Genomic DNA, 17,933 nt, shown 5'->3' with positions numbered 1-17,933 from the left:
TAGGGCCACTTTACTGTACAATCACGTCTAAGGCTCGTTACCATGGCTAACACAGATGGAGTTAAATGAGAATGAAATGGAGTTAAATGCCTTTGTTTATGTGTCACTTCAGTAACTCATTCTACTCTGCTTGTTGTTGATGAATTTAGACCTAAATTATCAAAGTGGATCATTTTAAAGAGTTGTGGTTGTTCAATAACTTAAAAACTTGAAAAAGGAAGAATACAAAATTAACAGAGAAAAAAAAATCAAGCAATAGGCTGATGCTGTCTTTTTTTCATTTCCCCCCTGAGACATTCCCTTCAACTGGCAGACAAGCACCGCATGTGATGAAGCGGGTGGCATCATCTCCTCAGAAACACAGCACACCCCGCTGCCAGTGCCCGGCAGTGCTGTATGTATCAGGCTACAGATACATGTGCACATCCTGAGAAGCCGTGCAGAGCACAGTAGTTAGCAGCCAGGCTGCATGATGGGGGTTTTTTGTCTTAGCTACAGTGGTGTGTCATGTTGGCTCTGGGGGACTGGGAAAGAGTCAAGCCCTGAGGACAAGGGCAGGTAATGGGCGTTCTGCAGTCAGCCACAGGTTCTAATGAGAAGAGCGGTTCAACCAAGGGAGGGGAACTGCAGCCCTGGCAAGCTAAGAGCCCTTGCTGTGGTTCCTGAATGCCAAAACAGGCCCTCAGGGGAGACAAGTCATTCAAATTGATGGCTGTGCATCAGACAGATGCACTTTTATAGGGTAATACATCTCCCCCCGTTCTTCCCTCCTCTGTTTCTGGCTGCCATGTTCCCCAACTGCCATCATTCTCTCTTGCTATACCATCTTTTTCCCCAACCCTGTTTTCCTTTATTTTACCCTCATACACCCTCCCTCCTTTGTCTGTCAACAGGCTAAATCACTGCAAAGTACAAGTCCACACCTTTGTCTCACTTGTCCAGTGGGCTTTGAAAATACTCAACATACACAGCAATATTCTAGAGAGTGATAGTGAGGGGAAAAAATGTTTTTTTTGTTGTTGTTTTTTTTAATGTTTGTTATACATGCTTACACATATGCAATGGCTGTGTGTTTGAGTGTGTGTGAAATGGTTTGGTAATGGGAAGCAGGTGGGGCTTTGGACAGCAGGTCATACATCTAATGAAAAGTCAACACATAACTTTTGATCCCCAGCCAACCCAGGATGGATGGCAACCTTGGCAGATAAAATTTGATTTGGAGCTTTTCCTCTTCCTGTTAGACATTTCAGTTACTTGTGATGGGTGGGGAGTCATAAATACTCCCGAAGATGCCTGACACTGAGCCTCCCATAAATAAGCCCAGTGAGAGATATTAATTCCAGAGCAACTTCATAAATCAGATGTTTATGGTCCCACAGACTACTAGATGGAACTTGGATTAAAAATCTAGACATTAGCTAGCACACAAGTATTGAAGACCACAGATTACTTTCTGGATTAACTCTCAGGGATACATTTCACATTCAGATCCAGGGATGTAAAGGAATCTCCATAGCAACAGTATTGGTGAAACCTGTTCACTGCTTGCTCTGCCCATGCTTCCCGCCTATAGTAAGGAATCTGCTTTGCTAAAATATTGATCACTGCCAGGAGAGGAAGTTATTACTACCTTCTAATTACCATCTCCTTATTGGCAGGGGGATAAGGAATGAGCCCTTATCGGCTTTTATCAATTTCAATTGAGCAGCCAAGTCAAATCGTGCAGGTCTACCAATCTGCAGCCTATTCATCTTCCATGAATCATTTATTTTGTGATCGATTAAGTGTAATTGTTCAGTCAGGGCAATTTGGCAGGAGCCAATGAAAAACTGGAAACAGACGCGGCTTCATTTGCTATTGTCTAATTAATGCAATAAACATCTCATGTAACAAATGAACACATTTTCCTCTGATACTCTGCTGAACATTTCCACTCTGAGGGCAGATGGGCAAGTTGCAACATCTGGGATTTGATGGCACCACAGTGACGAGCGGATCAGGGGCTCGGGTTAGAATAAGAGCTCCAGACTGCATCTCTTTTCAGTGTTGTGGAAACTGTGGCAGTAGCTGCAACAGACTCAAAGATATGACAAATTCAGAGCACCACGAATACAGACATTTCAAATCCCATTCGCTGGAGTGAGAATCAGAAGCACTTATGTGGAAAATTGAAGGAAAAACACTACAGCAGAAAGTAGATGAGAAAAGGCTTGGCAAGTGGCGTGGCTAATTCATTGAGAGCGTGCTGGAAGCTCACAGAACAATATAGGCAAATTCTCCTTTCTGGCATTCAGTTATACCCAAACAGTACGTGGAGAAAATAGAGGAAAGCATAAATAAAAATGCGGTAAACAGACCGCAGAGGAGACACATTCCCAGAAGCCCAGAGACACGCAGGGTCAGATTCAGTTGGCAATCTCTCACTGAGTGTTTGAGATCTGCCGGCTTTACCTAGTCAGGTGTGATAAGCAGTCGACAGACACAAGCCCGGGATTCTCCAGGGACTCTCTTGAATACCCACAAAGGCTCAGTAACTGGTGTCATTGAGATGTGCCCTATTCTTCGTAGCCCTTCTTGCTTTCACCAACACACACTGACATGGAGCAGGCTGTATTGGGGGTGCAAAGCGGGGTACCTCCACACACATCCTTCCCCTGGGTAATTATTTTTACATTATTACATGTGCTCAGATCCCTGCCGCCCACGCAAGGTGACAGGCAAATTTATCACTCCGGAGGGCTTCTAGGTTGCCCGTAACCAGCAGCGGAAGATAAATGACAAAATAAAAGCACTCTCTGCTTAAATTGTTTCTGTTAATTCTGTTGAAGAGATTTATGAGTTCATCTATCGATGCATGAACGGAGATGTGGTACAAATATATATTCACACGTCGGTTTGCATGGCGGGCCCACATGCATGTATTGGTTATCTATCAATCTATTGGCCATTTATCAGGTTTACAATCAAATGAAGCCTACTGTAGACTCATTGCTGGATAAATCATGAAGCTTAGAACACAGATAATGAAAAAAATAAAGGTTGAAGGTTGTTTATGATGATTTTTGTGTTATTTTTGGTAGGAAACTCACCTTCCGTTGCTCATCAGGCCACCATCAACTCTCTGGAATGTCACTAAAGTCATAGAAGACAGAAAAGGAAAAGACAAAGCCAGATATTCAGTTATTCCAATAGTATGCTGATATTTATTTCCACAAATGACAGAAGACTGAGTGTGTTTCTGTATTGTCGAGTTTGCCCTTGTGCCCCAACAGCTACCGCTTTGTTTCATCTGCCTTCTTTTTCATACACAGCTAGACAGTTGATGGAATTGCTTCAGGTTGCAGATGTCCCCCCTGCGTCCAATGCCTTTCATGGAAATTAAAAATAAAAAAACAGCTCAATGATGAGGATTGGATATTGCTTTGCTTTGCTTAAGAGGAAACGTCATGAGTTCCTCAAGGACAAGATGCCTGATGAGAGGCAAAACTCATTTCATCTTTCCTATTTTGCTGCTGAGTTATTATCAGATTTGTGATTAAATCTTTGCCAAAAAATGATTAGAAAAGGCAGAGGCCTCATTAATCACGTGGCATTTTCTATCTGCAAGTGTTGAGACTGAGTTACGCATACTTCAGCAAGCCGAGCTCCCCAGAAGCCATACATGTGGCCTGGTCCATTACAGTGATCTATAGATAACAAGGGCCGTTCTTTGTCAGTGACTAGTAAAACTGTGAGGCTCACTGAGAGGATCCATTTCATGTCTGCTCAACAACCATGATGACAAAGCAGCATCCAGACTTCTAAGCGTGAAAGAACTTCAATGGATCACACAGGAAAGCACAGAGACGCAGCAAGAGTTTTGGAAATCACCTCATAGAAAAAAAGAGTGGAGGGGGGAAACGAGAGCTGGTTTACTCGGGAGAGAGAAGGAGAGCTGTTAGTAATTTGGCTCATTTGTTCTACAGATGGAGATTAAAGAGAGGAGGAGGCTGAACATTCCTCCTCTCTTTTCTGTTCCATTCAGGTTGATTCCACAACAAGCCCAGGCACGGGCACGAGATGGGGCTTTTCTGTAGCTGACGTAGTAACAGATGACAGGGAGAGGAAAACTCCCACAATAGATTACAAAGGCTGCGAGGAGGACATTTGAACGTATCATCAACATTACCTAAGCTTACATAATCCAGTTTCCACTCCTGTGAACAGGATTTTAGGATTTCAAACTACCTAACTCTGCCTGGTAAGCTTGTCAAAAAAAGAGATAGTTTATTCAGAGTATTTGGTAAATAAATGTCAGCAAATGGAATTAAATTCTTACTGTAAAAAGTTTTAGATAACAGCAACAGAGCATTCGTCTGAATTATTTATACTGTATCTTTGACAGCTCAAAACGGAGCAGGAATTCTTTTCTTAGGCATAGCTAAAACCGAATCTCTTTGTTCCACCAGCAACAAACTTGCATTTGAGAATTTTCTGTTGTTTGAGGGAGAGGACTGACAGGAGGAAGAGGAGGAGGCGAGGGGGAGTCTGTGCAGCGGGGAGGCCTGTGAAGTCCCTATCTGTGCTCAGGCACATTTCTGGGCTGCTGTGAAATACTTTCATGTTAGCCAGAGTGACACGGCGGCATTGCTGTGCTCCTCGCCTCCGTCTTCTAGATAAGCACTTTCTCCAATATGAATACAGATTAATCCCCTTTAATAAGCATTAAGGGGGGGTGGACGTAATCAGTGTATAAAAATTCCATCAAATCTCTTTCCTGCTGGCCGTGTGCCCCAACACTGTGCTGATTTACCTCCCCTGCACTGACAGCTTTAGGGGGCTGAGATAGGACACTCTAGATACATCAGCTAATTGTCAATACAGGAGAGAGCAGCGCTGTAGGAGTCTTCAGACACACTCTGACTCATGTTCCAAGTATCACCTCACTCTAACTTCATTAACTCTGATATGTTTGACCTTGTTTGTGTTTGCCCTGCAAAACTTTAGTGAGATAACATTTGTCCTGTCTGGCTCCTCCATGGTATCCAATTTAAAACAAGACTTTTAGATCACATATCAGTGATCAGTATCAGTCACGTTAGCTGGGAACTTTTTTTTTTAATCTCTAGGGAGATTTCTTAAACAATGACAGAAAAATCTAACAAATACAAATTATACCAAGGGTTACACAGCTCTTTGTGTGAGGGGAAAACCTCTCATATGTAGAATAATCTTACAGCGATGGAACCTGCGTTTGCAGGTAAACATACAACTTTGTTCACTTCTACACCAGCTCTGTCTGAGAGGACCACTGTTAACGTCTCTCGAGTGCACAGACAACCTTCATGGCTAAACTTACTTGCAATACTTTCTGTCAACAACAGACAAACTTATAATGTGTAACTAAGAGATTCTGAGTGTTTCTGCTGCTTTTTGTGTAAAACTCTGCCATTGCAGCTGCTAAGTGTCTTTGCGAAGCTAATACTTAGGTTAAAGATAATTCCCTTTGTTAAGAAGTCAGCAACTGTGCAAGCTAACGCTACTATGCTTGCACCAAAGTAACTGAATAATTTAATTAGCATCAGTTGGGAAAAGCTAACATTATCCAAACCAGGCTCTTACTGTAGCCCAATAATAACAGTTGCTTGTGTTGTTTCAGTATGAATTACATACAGAAGAGCAGAACATCAGATGTGAGCTTACAGTAGCTGACAGACCATCAGATCCAGTGATAGCGGTGGACTATTTTTCATTATCATCAGAAGAATAAATATTATAATACATGTGTATTTTGTGTCTTTATGACCCTGTCTGTCCAAATCAACAGACATCTAGGAAGTGTGGAACCATCCGTGTGGTCTCCACTATAATCTGTTGGTATAAAAAGGTTGAAGATGTTGTGCTTTGACTGTTAAGGGAAAACCTTCCATCTCCTATACTCTACCAAAAATATGATCAATTGTCAGTAATTTCAGAAAACAGACCTAAGGCTGTGATGACCCGTGGCTCATGGGGTATACAGTTACTAGACTGCACAGAGGCATCCAGACCTAACTTTTCTTATTCCACCCATGTTTTTGTAACTTCACACCTTGGTGCATTTGAGAGTCTCCTCAAACCACAAACCAAAAGATCATCTGTTGAATTTCACTAATGAACAAGAAAATGACGCCAAGATCGCCAAATATGTAGTCAGTAGGGAGGAACACGTTCATGATTAATACCACAGAAACTTGATGTAAGGAAAAAAGGGGGAGGAAATCACCAACCAGCTGCCTAGATGGAGAACAGTTATGGAAAATACAAAAGGATCACAGTCTTAAAAAAAAGATAAATGAGATCAGATTAACAGTCTCAGCCTACACAACAAGACTGCCACTGAAAAAAAGATACAGGTGACAGGATGAAACTTTCACTCATTAACAAGTAGCGACAACACACATACACACAAGCACAGCACAAAATGTAAAGGAAGCTGTAGGTTTGACAGGTTAGAGCTTCAGTTTGCAGGACTCCGGTCATTGCAAATCTACATGTATTTAAGCTTTAAGGTTTCCTCTGTTGAATTTCTTTCATAACACAGAGGTTAAGATGAGAATCAGCCATGACCATGAGCCTGACAATCCAAGCATATATACTGTTAACGGGCAGGAGATGAATCTGCGCTGAAGTGGGGTGAGGAGACGGGACAAATGAACAGTACCTGCAGGGGTGAAGGTGAAGGACTGAACTGCAAAACAAGAAGACAGAGAAGTTGTGCGTTAAAAGCCTGCAGAGATAAGCGGTGCTTTAAGGGTGTCTGCACACCAGGGACGAGGTCAAGCCATGAGATTTTGAGGTTGTGAGACCGGATCGTCACCCAGCATGCAGAGCGTCAGCCAGGAAAGCAGCCAGCTCAGAGGCTACAGAGGTGTAGAGACAGTGGCAAAAACCAAAGAAAAGACACAAACACATAAATGCAACAAAGAGAAATGAACAACAAATTATCCAAACCAGAAAAACAAAGACGCCTTTGCACATGCCATCAGTTGCAGAAAAAATCACTATTTCGATTCACTTACATTTCTGCTTTTTGGAAAGGATAAAACTTATGTAGAGATATTATGTAGAACTGATTGTAAAACGCATGTATTTACTCATTCTCATTCTCTGCTTTCTAATTAAATCTCCAACTCTTGGCAGTGAACGTGGACTCAGTGGTTGCTCGTATGGACTAAAGGGGTCACTCAATAAGATGTTGGGGTCAGTGTGTGGGAGGAGAGCTGCACAAACTTCAGCCTCAGTGACCAGAAGAGAGTCCAGCCGGCCCACTCAGCTCGGCCCACCCTGGGCTATTAACCAGCACTGTGGGTGGATTTGACAAAAAGTGTAGCCTTCTGGAAATGAGTCGCACGGACATCTGTCTCTCTGTTGAGCTTTAACACCACAGCCACCTCATCCAACTGCTAGCAGCTTCAGAACTGTTTCATAAATACTGAACTAATTAAGGCTCAAAGAGGATGATGTAGCTGAGAAATTCCCTGGATTCTCTGAAATTTGCATAAAAGATTTAGAGACTTTGATCAGTCTTACCTGCATAGTTGCTCAGCCCCTTTCTCTTCTTTCTCCTCCAGTAGAGCCAGATGCTGAAACCCATGAGGATGACCCAGCAGGCCCCTCCAATACCAGCGATGAAGGCAGGCTGTTTCACCACATCAGTGATCTGCTCTGTGATGCTGTTGTTCCGGTTTCCGTGTATAATCACGTCCCTGAACTCCTTACCTGAGGGTGCAGGGATAAACAGGCAACATTAATGTGATGCCGGGTGGATACTTACTGGAGAGAAACATCAAAAAATAATGCAGTTGTGGTCGATTTTCTGCTTCAAGGTGAAAGTTAACACAGTCGCCTGTGACATACACAAGGCCTGAGAATGTCCCACTTTTTCATTGTGCAGAAATAACACCTACAGACACATCAGGAAAGGGGTTAGGGTGAGATTAAGCTGGTATGATGAATTTCAGCTGAGCTATTGACCAAGGGAGCAGAGCATAGATCTAAAGGATGTGCAGTGAAACATAATGTACAGACTGAAAAAGGACAAAGCCTAAAAGCTTATAACAAACCCCTAGGTGAACAGACTGTTTGCTTAGCTCAGGCCCTAATTCACTCCATTGCTGGTAAAACACACACACCATGTGAGATGAGAAGAAAAGATCCTGGTCTGTATTGATCTCCAATCACAGCTCACCCTGCCAAGTCTGTTTGGCACTATTTCATGAAGCATGATAAGACACAGAGCACAAACAAACGTTCCTGCAAGTTGACAGGAACACATACTCTCTCATAAAGATAAACACATGCATGTTATATGTGTTGTGTATGCATGCAAAGTTGCGCGCATGGCCTACATCTTATTCTTTTTATTACTGTGCAACCACAAAGACACACACACCCATTTCCACATCCACACACAAGCAAACACAGTGTGTATTTTACGAGTAAGCTCGGGGCTCAGCTCTCGGAGATGGATTATGTGAGTGACACTGGGGAAATAAGAACATGCTACAGGCCAAGCCATCAGTTATGGGTCAAATCAGGCACAATCTGCCTGAGCTTCACATAAATCATGTGTTCAGGACACATATCAGAGGCGTAGCATTTCAAACGTATTATTTTACATGTGTTCAATGAAAATCCTCATCATCATCCACTGACACTGAAATACACACTCCTGTGCCTACATCTGGGTAACTCTGAGGAGGTTGAAAATTCTTACCAATGATTATAGTTTGAGGCTCACTCTTGACTCCGACTCCTGCACTGGTGCTTGCGGCCACCTCCACCCGGTACACCACGCCCACCTGCAGCCCACCAACCACCACAGAGCGTATGGCTGCATCCACGGTCTTATTAACATGGAAACGTGTCTCATTCCCCAGACACCAGATCTAAAGCAGACAGAGAGAGTGAGTTGATTCCATTCAGCATAGTTTAAGTTAAATAAGGAGAGGTTCAGACAGGCTGGGACAGACCTTGTACTCTTGGATGATGCCGTTCTGGTGGTCTGGAGGAGGAGGGTCCCAGGAGATGCTAATTGAAGTGCTGTTCTGGTTTCCAACAGTCAGGACTGTTACCTGCTGAGGGGGCGCACTTGGAGCTGAAAGAGGGGGCACAAAATAACCACAATTAGAAACACCTTCCGGGTTGCAGAAGACTTTAATTCTTCGAAAGAACAATACACAAACACACAACTATACTACACAACTGAATACATACACGCAAATACACAATTATTTTCCAAGGAAAGTTATTCTTCGAGCAAAGCTCAGGTGGCTGAGGGCTGTCAAGCTGTCTCATTAGAGAGGGATTTACATGAAGACAGCAGCAGCTCTGACATGGCTATAGTCTGTCTTTTAGGCTTCACTATGATTTAATATCTCATCCTCTGCTACAGCCTGTTGGATTTGCTCAGAGAATACTCGAATCGATTTGTGGGATGACAGCCTGGCACAGTGCTTTCAGTCAAGCTAAACTCTTGTACTGACCACGCCAGGGTGGCATGTGGGTCAACGAGCTTATAAGACGAGGCGCAGACAAGAAGGAAATATGAAAGAGAAAAAAAGCACATTTCAGGGAAAAGGAAACAAAGTCTCAGTAAACATATTGACAGACTCCATCGATCAAGCAGATGGAACTAAAGCCAGTAGGTGAGGATCAGAGAGGAGCTTTGGAACAAGGTACAGCTAAATGAATCAGCTCCCTCCACAGGCAGACAGATAGTGGATAGGAACAAGACAAGTCCAAGCCTTCATAAACCTCACTCTGTTGTTATTCTGATGGCGACAATTTTCTGACCCCACCAGGGGTAAACTGAGGGAAAATAAATAACAGTTGGCCCAACTGGAAATAACGTTTTAAAAATAATGTTTTCTCATTTCCGCAGTGGCTGGCAGGGGAGCGGCACCACAGCAGAATACTGACAGGTCAATTACTCCTGGGCTGCCTCTCCCTCACCTCGCCGCCATCCAAAATGGCACGTGTCACCCTGTAAATCTGTGCTCATCCCTCAGCGCGATTGGCCACACCAGCCCCCAGAGAGCCAGGAGGCCCTGGCATGGTGGAAGATGAATGGGTCCAATGATGAACCCAACACCTTGGCCAGATTAGAAGCAATCTACCAAGGCAGCATCTGATCAACCATCACGCTCCAGGCTCTCCAACACTGCATTACATCCAGGTGACAAAGTGCTGGATTGGTGCGTGGCAGCCATCAGTGGCAATGTCGTTCAAAGTTAATGTTATGAATGATTTAGCAGCTTATTATCATGCATATTTGTACTAAACAATTCACATTTTTCATTAGAGGCCTGGGAGGCTGTGCTAATAGAGCCATTAGCAGAGTGATGTATGGCAGGCAGGAATGTGACCCCCTGTCTCTCATGTACACACAACACTGTGCTATACAATGGAGGAGCACAAACATGTCATATCCACACAAAAAGAAGCCAATAACTAACACAAAGCTGTGGGTGGCGTGGGACGAGACCTGTGGGCCGTACTCAGAGATATCCATCAGTGTGGCTGAAGATTAGTCCACAATAAATTAACATTTGCACAAACATTACTGGTCTTCCTTCCCCTTGGGCATAATTTTGCTTTAAAGATGCATCGCCAGACCATAATTCAGTGGGAATCAGATGGCAAGAGAAGTTCATTTGTCTGCCATGACATGACTGTCCAGAAGGAGAGTGAGGAATTGTGTGAAAAGGGAAGAGCGAAAATACAAAGAAGGACACAGCACTGGACGATCATGCTCTAAGCCAGCATCCGTCTGGACCTGCTCTCGGGATTTTCTAATTGTGTTAGCTAATGGACTACCTTAGTTTTAATCACCCTCTAAATGAGACTTCCCTATCTATCTCACTGCCCTTCTCAGTAGTCCCAGGGTCTCTGAGGAGCCGCGAGCTGTGTGTCTGAAGGTGTATCAGCTATGACCAGGCGCTGCAGCGGGTTGTGACAGAAATAGAAAGGGGTTGAGCGCACAGAGGGACCGGGATGCAGATAGAGCAGAGGCAAGGAGTGTTATCAGCATTGGTAATTGCTGGGACATGCAGGTTCTGGAGGCCATGGGGAGAGGTGGTGTGCCGGGATGTTTGTGTGTACTGCAGTGTAGGAGTGTGGTTTTGGACAGCTGTAATGTGATGGCAGCTTCAGTGCAGCAGTGTGCAGACTGGCTGGCCACAGGAGATATGGTCTCTCTGAGGAAGGGAGAATAAATGGGCCTGTCACACAGACAGGATGTGAACTGTCTCCTATACATGCAGGCCTAAATATGTTGTGGCAAGATGGGCTTTGTCTCCAGTAGAAAAGGTCTGTGTTTGTCTTTTTGTGTTGTTGCACGCATGCACTGCCTTTCTTTGCTTCAGATCAAATCATTTTCTTTACACTGGGAGGCTTGTGCAGTGGATGTTGAATGCATTTCTGTTTTGGCATAGGTCAAAATAGTAAATTCATCCAAAATCAGACCTGTGTGAGTGTCTGTTTCTTTTTTCATGTGTGACACTGTGCCACATAGCCTTGTCACAGCCTGTCCGAATCAAGCTCTGGGCGACAGATCATATTCACAAGAAGCAGTGTGTGCTTTGTCCAGTCACAGCTCAGGCCTGTGGCTGCTGGGTGATGGATTAGAGGAAGGTTGGCACTAACACCACCAATCATAAACAAAAAAAGCACAGCAGGAGGGTCAGGCAGACAGGCACACACATGTACTCTCAGTTCTCAGTAAGAAAGGATGTGCAGCGGAGCTTATGATATCCTGACAAAAACTGACTTGAAAGCAGCCTGTGGGGTAATGTGTCACCCATCATTTCACATTTTAGTTGATGTACTACCATTTTACTGACTTTGTTGTATCTTACCTGACTTTATCTCTACATACCCGACACACTGTTCTCTTTCATACCTTCCTCAGTTGTCCGTGATGTTCTGGATTCGCTGTCCATGCCTTGAAATTCGTTGAAATAAGGGCGGACTTTGATCTCATACACGATGCCCTTTTTAAGTGCAGAGAGGACAACGCTGCGCTCTGATGGAACCTTCACATCCTGCGTCTGCCACGGTCCTGGGGCAGGAAGTCCTGATGTCTGCCTGTAGAGAACTCTGTAACCCTGGATGAACTGGGACTGACGATCCACCTAAAAGAGTGTGTGAAAAGGAACGGTTTTATCTTAGCTTTAAAAACTGGAGATGCTATCTCTACTCACTGAGGAGACAAGGAATGTGTTTGCTCCATGCCACATTAGAGGCTGTTACTTGTTTAATAGGCCTTGCATCACCAGCTATGGCACACTTAGCTCAATTAACAGCCTGACATTACCTCATACACCCAGCTCCAAGCCAAAGTGTTCCCTCCTCTATTAAAAAACACTCCTTAATGCCACCTTAAAGGACATATGCGTGTCTCACATGTGTTATAAACACTAACTAGTGGTCCTGGAAAGTAGGTACCATCACGTCTGAAATGGGCTCTGAGTATGAGAATGGCATACAGCAACAAATGCAGACACTCAGGGGACGTGGAGAGAATCTACAGCGAAGGCTTTAACAGCAGATCTGTCCCATAGAAAAGATGGAGAGACTAGAAGTGTGATAGCCCCCTGCAACCCTCAGAGGCCCCCTCCTAAAACTTGGGCCCATTTAGCCCGACAGAAAAAGCTGAATTTATGCAGAGCAGAAGCAGGCACATAACTCACCGTAATGGCTTGTTAACAGTAGAAGAAGTGAGCAGGGCTTTCAAGTGGGATATTAAGCAGCTGTTTTTTCGCCAGTCTAGCCCGAGTAAATCAGCAAAATGGATGCATGACTTTTATTAATGGAATGATTTGGGAATATAAAAGCTCTCCGAGAGTGGCCCCTCCATTTACTGAAAGGGCCCTTGATTGATTAGGCAGACATGTTTGTGTTGATTGTACATTGCAATCATAAAGCAATGCTTTAACATTAAATTAGCTCTCATGTCTTGGGGTTAGAATTATTACAGGGGTCAATAAACATGTCACCAGGAAAACTGCTAATGTGGTTCATTTGGAAATGGAAACAGGGAGCCAATGGCACTAAGTGATGGAATACATGCACCTGAGTGATTTATAGCGACACAATCAAAATAAACCAGCTTATTTAAAATCAAAACCCTTAGCTTTGAGAAATATTCACATGCATTTTGTCTCCATCAACATTTTTAGATTTAGTCAAAGCCATTTTCACATTTTGTAATATGGCAGCCTAATTTTAGTACATAATGTGCTGATGGATGTGGTGAAGCAAAGATAACAACATGTGCACATACACAGAGACAGAGCAGGTGCATGTACTTTTTCCATTTTTAACTGTGAATGAAGATTAATCATCTCCTGTTTACAGGAAAACAAGAAAACTCTTATTCACCACACACAGCTCAGCTACAGACTCATTTCAATCTAATTGTATATGTGCAAAGTCAGTTCTTTAAGGGAAGCAGCTGAAGACATATGGAAGATTGATGAACCACCAGATGTCTCTGACATCTCTTTTGATGTTCAGTGTGGTTAAGAAACTATTTCCCAGCTATTTGATCTTCAGATACTTTAAAGTAACCGTTTACAGTATTTCAAAGCTGCAAACGGAGGAAACAACCTAACAAAAATTTCCTGACATAAAGCAAGAAGTAGCCTAGAGGGGCGACTTTCCTGCTTCAAAGGGGAACTTAAGCATCAACTTTACTGACTAAGATTCACTCAAGACAAAATCAAATATGTTAAAAGGAATGGGCAGAGATCAGAAAACCACATGTAAATCAAACTAGACACCAAGAGATGCTTTTTTAGTGCATGTTAGACTTACCGTCCATGTGACCTGAATGGTTGTGGGACTCAGGACAACAGGGTTGTGCAACCGAACGATAACCTCTCCAAGCTCCTTCTGGACATGCCTGTGGTCGACACCCTGAGCTGGAGGACTTATATCTACAAGACAGTGTCAAAAAAACAACAGAAGTCACAAAGTGTAAATGCTGCTACTGTTCCTTAACTTGGTTTTCTACCAGGTCTCTTACTACCGACCTTGGTTTATCAGAATCAGAAGTGCAATGGAAAAAGACTGGCTGAATAGACTTTTTTTTAATACAAAGGAGCCTCCACTTGGTGATCACAAATTCTGTGAAAAAGGAACGGCTCAATCTGCATAAAAATGACCTCATTTCCTTTTGTATGGCACTTGTCTGGTTTGAAGAAAAGAAAGGAGAGCTTGGCTGGCCAAGTTTTTTAAATGTATGACTTGTCTGCACTTTCTGAGGCCTGACTGAAAAACCATGTCAAAAAAATCAACTCTGAGTGGGAGACCTCGGATTTACTGGCTGTGAGATGAATGAACAATCTGACACCATTTTCCAGCTCATTTCCCATTTTGCACTTGCGTGTGTTCCAAGTTACAAGCAATAAAAAACTCCTGAGTTTGAGATATGGAGTGTGGTTGAATGAAATGCTTACTGAGAGGAAGGAAAAATTAACTGCTACAGAGAATAATATTTCAAACTCTCCAACACAGTCATGAATCACAGGATACACAGATAGCAGAAGACAGGCTGAGCAATGTTGAAAAGAAGTGAAAAATCAATCCGTCATCATTGGATGTCATTATCAATAACCACATCTACATATCATCTCAAGACCCTCACCTCAAACATGAAAGATGTGCTGTTGTTTAACATTTGAAAAACACTCTTGGCTTGAATTTGATGCAGCCAGGCCAGAGGTTCTTTTTGTTTCAGCTTATCATATCGATGTAATCTGGAGCCAGTGGTCTGTCTGATATTATAATCACATCGTCTTTGGCTTTTAAGGCAGTTATTTTCCCTTGTTATGATCATTAACATAGCAGGGATAGAGCACTGACTCCACAAAGTAGACATTCTTATTTTACATAATTACTTAAGTGTCGCTTTAATGAGCTGTGCTCTGATGAGGAATGTGACCTCTGGAAAGTTCTGCAGATTTCCAGTTTGACTATTCAAGGGTTTGGTAATGATCACACAGATTTAAAGGATGGATGCCGAAGCAGATTATGCAGCATGTAAATATTGTAAATACAACGTTATGGGAGGCACCTTGTGTTCTGACAGGATCAGACATGGGGCTTGGATCGCTCAGGCCCTGGACGTTCACTGCTCGCACCATGAACAGGTAGATGGTGTTCGGGCGCAGGCCTTTGACGGTGAACTGGGTGGTTTTGATATGGTCTGCCACTGTTTGCCAGCTGTTGCTCACTGACTGACTGTAATGAGAAAAAAAAGAGGAAAGAGTGCACATGATTTATTATCCGTCAGGTGATACAGCACATTTCAAAGAATAGGTAAGGTGGAGCTAGTGCTTGAACATACCTGAACGCTTCGATGACAAAAGAAGAGACAGGTGATGCTCCAACCATCCCAGGCTGCCAGGATAAGGATACACTGTTCTTGGTGACATCAGTGACCTGAGGCTTAGATGGTGGACCTGGAAGCTCGTTCTCATCATGACTCTTCATGACTAACAAACCACCAGATTCTGTATTGTTGGAGAGAGAAAAACTTCACTGTCTGTTTCTGTTACCAACACTATCATTGATAAGTTGAACAATATGTATTTTCTCAACATAAAATAAACAGAAATAAAAGTCTCCATCTTGTACCTTTGACCTCCAAGAAAGCACTCCATGACGTCTCACCGCTGGAGCTGGTCGCCACACATGTGTAGATCCCAGAGTCTGAAAGCTGGTGCGCAGAAGCATACACATTCATTTATGCACAAAAACAAACACACATACACACACAAAGAGCTTCATATCTGCACTAATAACACTTTTAGTGAAATGGCCATTTCATTTCACACATCCAGAGAGGAACAGCAGTGAGTGAGTGAGTACACACCATCTCCTGATCGCTGAGAGACTGAAAAAAGGATGGTGCGACTTCATGCTACTGCCGGCCAAATTGTGTGTCATTTGTGAGTGCCTCAAAGTGCTGACGCTAATTTCCTAATGAATTCCATTTTCTACTCGCCACCCTTCCATCACTTTTCAACTTCCCCTCCTTATTTCCCCACTGTCCTGCCGACCACAACAAAGCCACGCTAATTAATTTAGGGTGGGCTGCTGGAGCCCCCTGGACCGATGACAGCTGGCTTGTCTCTCCATCCCTCCCAGGAACTTTGGTTGTTTGTTGGTTTTTGTCCCCGTGCCTTCCTTCCATTTATTAAATAACATGTCAGTGGTCTGCAGCTCTGTCAAGCGTAATAGATATTCCACTGAGGCCTCAGAGTGGAGAAAGGAAGATGTGAGCCTTTTAAATTTAATCTACTCCGATCGTGCATGTGTGTACATGTGTGTGTATGTCTTTAAGTGCATACATGTTTCCATCCTACAGCTGGAGTCCATCCAATCTTGCACAGCTGAGCCCCGTTGGAGCTGCTGTAGCACCAAGTGATACCATCAAACAATTAATGAAAAATCAATGGTGCCTATTCATCTCTTTAAAGACATCATGCTACCTTTCTCTACGAGGTTATGTTTAAGTTATTTTCAGCTGTGTGCTGACTGAGACATCTTAAGTAGAGACATAACTAAGGGAGCTCGACTTGTAGACAAACTGCTTTGGATATGTTATTGGAGCAGTATTATGGATTGAATGTTATCTGTTTACAACAATAAGAGCGTTACCTTGATGCTTTTGATCTGTAAGCTGCCCAGCTCCTGCAGGGACATGCGGGGGTCCTTCCCCAGCAAGCTAACCCCATCCTTCAGCCAGCTGATGGAGGGGATGGGGTCTCCAGATGCTTGGCACTTCAACAGAGCCACGCTATCCACTGCCAGTGTTTGATTTGACGGGCCTTGGCGGATGATGGGTGGCGGCCTGTCTGTGAGCACTGTGTAAAGAAAGGATATCCAAAGTTAGGATGGGTGATCACATGACATGTCTGACTGTTAAATAAAATGAGTGGCAGTACTGATAATAAAAAGCACAGGGGGTGGAAGTGGAGCTGTAATATAAAGTGGACTAGCTTCACTGCAGCCTTAGTAATTGCACCACAGAACAATGACCATATCCCGTCTTTCCAGGAAGAAGGGAAGGAACAGCTGAGTAGGGTTTTCTTGTTTCATTGATGTGGCAGAGAGATGCTAAGCAGTTTCCAGTTACTGCCTGGGTAGCCTTATTTTTACTCACTACTGAGACTCTGTGGTACAGCTTGGCGGTGAGACTTTTGGCTTTTGACTCTGTGTGGCTCAGATAAATACTTCATTATGTGCAGCATGGGGCACAATAAAAGGTGAATTTCAAATGCTCACTGAAACCGCTTCATGAGATGTAAACAGAGTGGAGATTAAAATCTAAACCTTGGAATTAAACAATAAGAGGAGACATATATTTAAAGCTAGTTTCACTTTAGGTAAACTCTGATGTTGTGATGAATTTCTTTTAAAAGAACAGATTAATTTGTTATAATCCACCCAAAAGAAGCCTGTGGGTTCCTCCAGTGAAATAGTGAGAATGTCAGAGGTGATCTCAGAGAGTTAGCACCTCAGCACTCAGGCAGTTTATATATTTAGAGTTGAATAATGTGGAGTCCCCCTGGCATCACAGAAGCCACATTAATTAGAAAGTATGGATTAATGATGGCAGACCTGCAGGGGCTAATTACCAAGTCTACCTCTGTAACCTTTCAGCACATTATCACATCCTCGTTCCCACCTCTATTTTCTCTCAAGCTGCAACATCTGACAAAAGGAAGCGATTTCAAGGAATACACTAAAGCTGTGTTACATTCAGGTTCTGCTTGAGGAAACCTTAGGTAGAAAAAGGACCATTGTGGAAACCTGATAAAAAAAATCAACCCTAGGTCTTAATATTAATGTTTTACAGCCTGTTTCAGGCTCTAGCATGTTTAAATTGGAGAAAAGGAAAT

General features: G+C 43.2%; 1 protein-coding gene across 10 annotated transcripts in view; it reads right to left on the bottom strand.

Moving 5' to 3' along the window:
- robo2 (roundabout, axon guidance receptor, homolog 2 (Drosophila)) overlaps positions 1 to 17,933 on the bottom strand; it is a 341,406-nt gene that overhangs the window by 22,604 nt on the left and 300,869 nt on the right. For 6 of the 10 annotated variants that reach the window (XM_074678828.1, XM_074678834.1, XM_074678827.1 and 3 more), the window contains 11 exons: positions 16,690 to 16,895; positions 15,664 to 15,745; positions 15,374 to 15,539; positions 15,101 to 15,267; positions 13,840 to 13,961; positions 11,924 to 12,155; positions 8,994 to 9,118; positions 8,738 to 8,909; positions 7,552 to 7,740; positions 6,683 to 6,709; positions 3,090 to 3,132 (listed from right to left, as the gene is read on the bottom strand). In XM_074678828.1, the coding sequence (XP_074534929.1) occupies positions 3,090 to 3,132; positions 6,683 to 6,709; positions 7,552 to 7,740; positions 8,738 to 8,909; positions 8,994 to 9,118; positions 11,924 to 12,155; positions 13,840 to 13,961; positions 15,101 to 15,267; positions 15,374 to 15,539; positions 15,664 to 15,745; positions 16,690 to 16,895 (1,531 nt within the window). The remainder of the gene's footprint in view (positions 1 to 3,089; positions 3,133 to 6,682; positions 6,710 to 7,551; positions 7,741 to 8,737; positions 8,910 to 8,993; positions 9,119 to 11,923; positions 12,156 to 13,839; positions 13,962 to 15,100; positions 15,268 to 15,373; positions 15,540 to 15,663; positions 15,746 to 16,689; positions 16,896 to 17,933) is intronic. The other 4 variants (XM_074678836.1, XM_074678837.1, XM_074678831.1 and 1 more) reach the window with 1 other exon arrangement.

This window comes from Halichoeres trimaculatus, unplaced genomic scaffold (assembly GCF_033239565.1).
Source record: "Halichoeres trimaculatus isolate MK-OKI-2021-1 unplaced genomic scaffold, fHalTri1.1 fHalTri1_scaffold_9, whole genome shotgun sequence".
In the NCBI taxonomy this organism is placed as follows: domain Eukaryota; kingdom Metazoa; phylum Chordata; class Actinopteri; order Labriformes; family Labridae; genus Halichoeres; species Halichoeres trimaculatus.
This window is presented reverse-complemented; position numbering and strand designations above follow the sequence as displayed.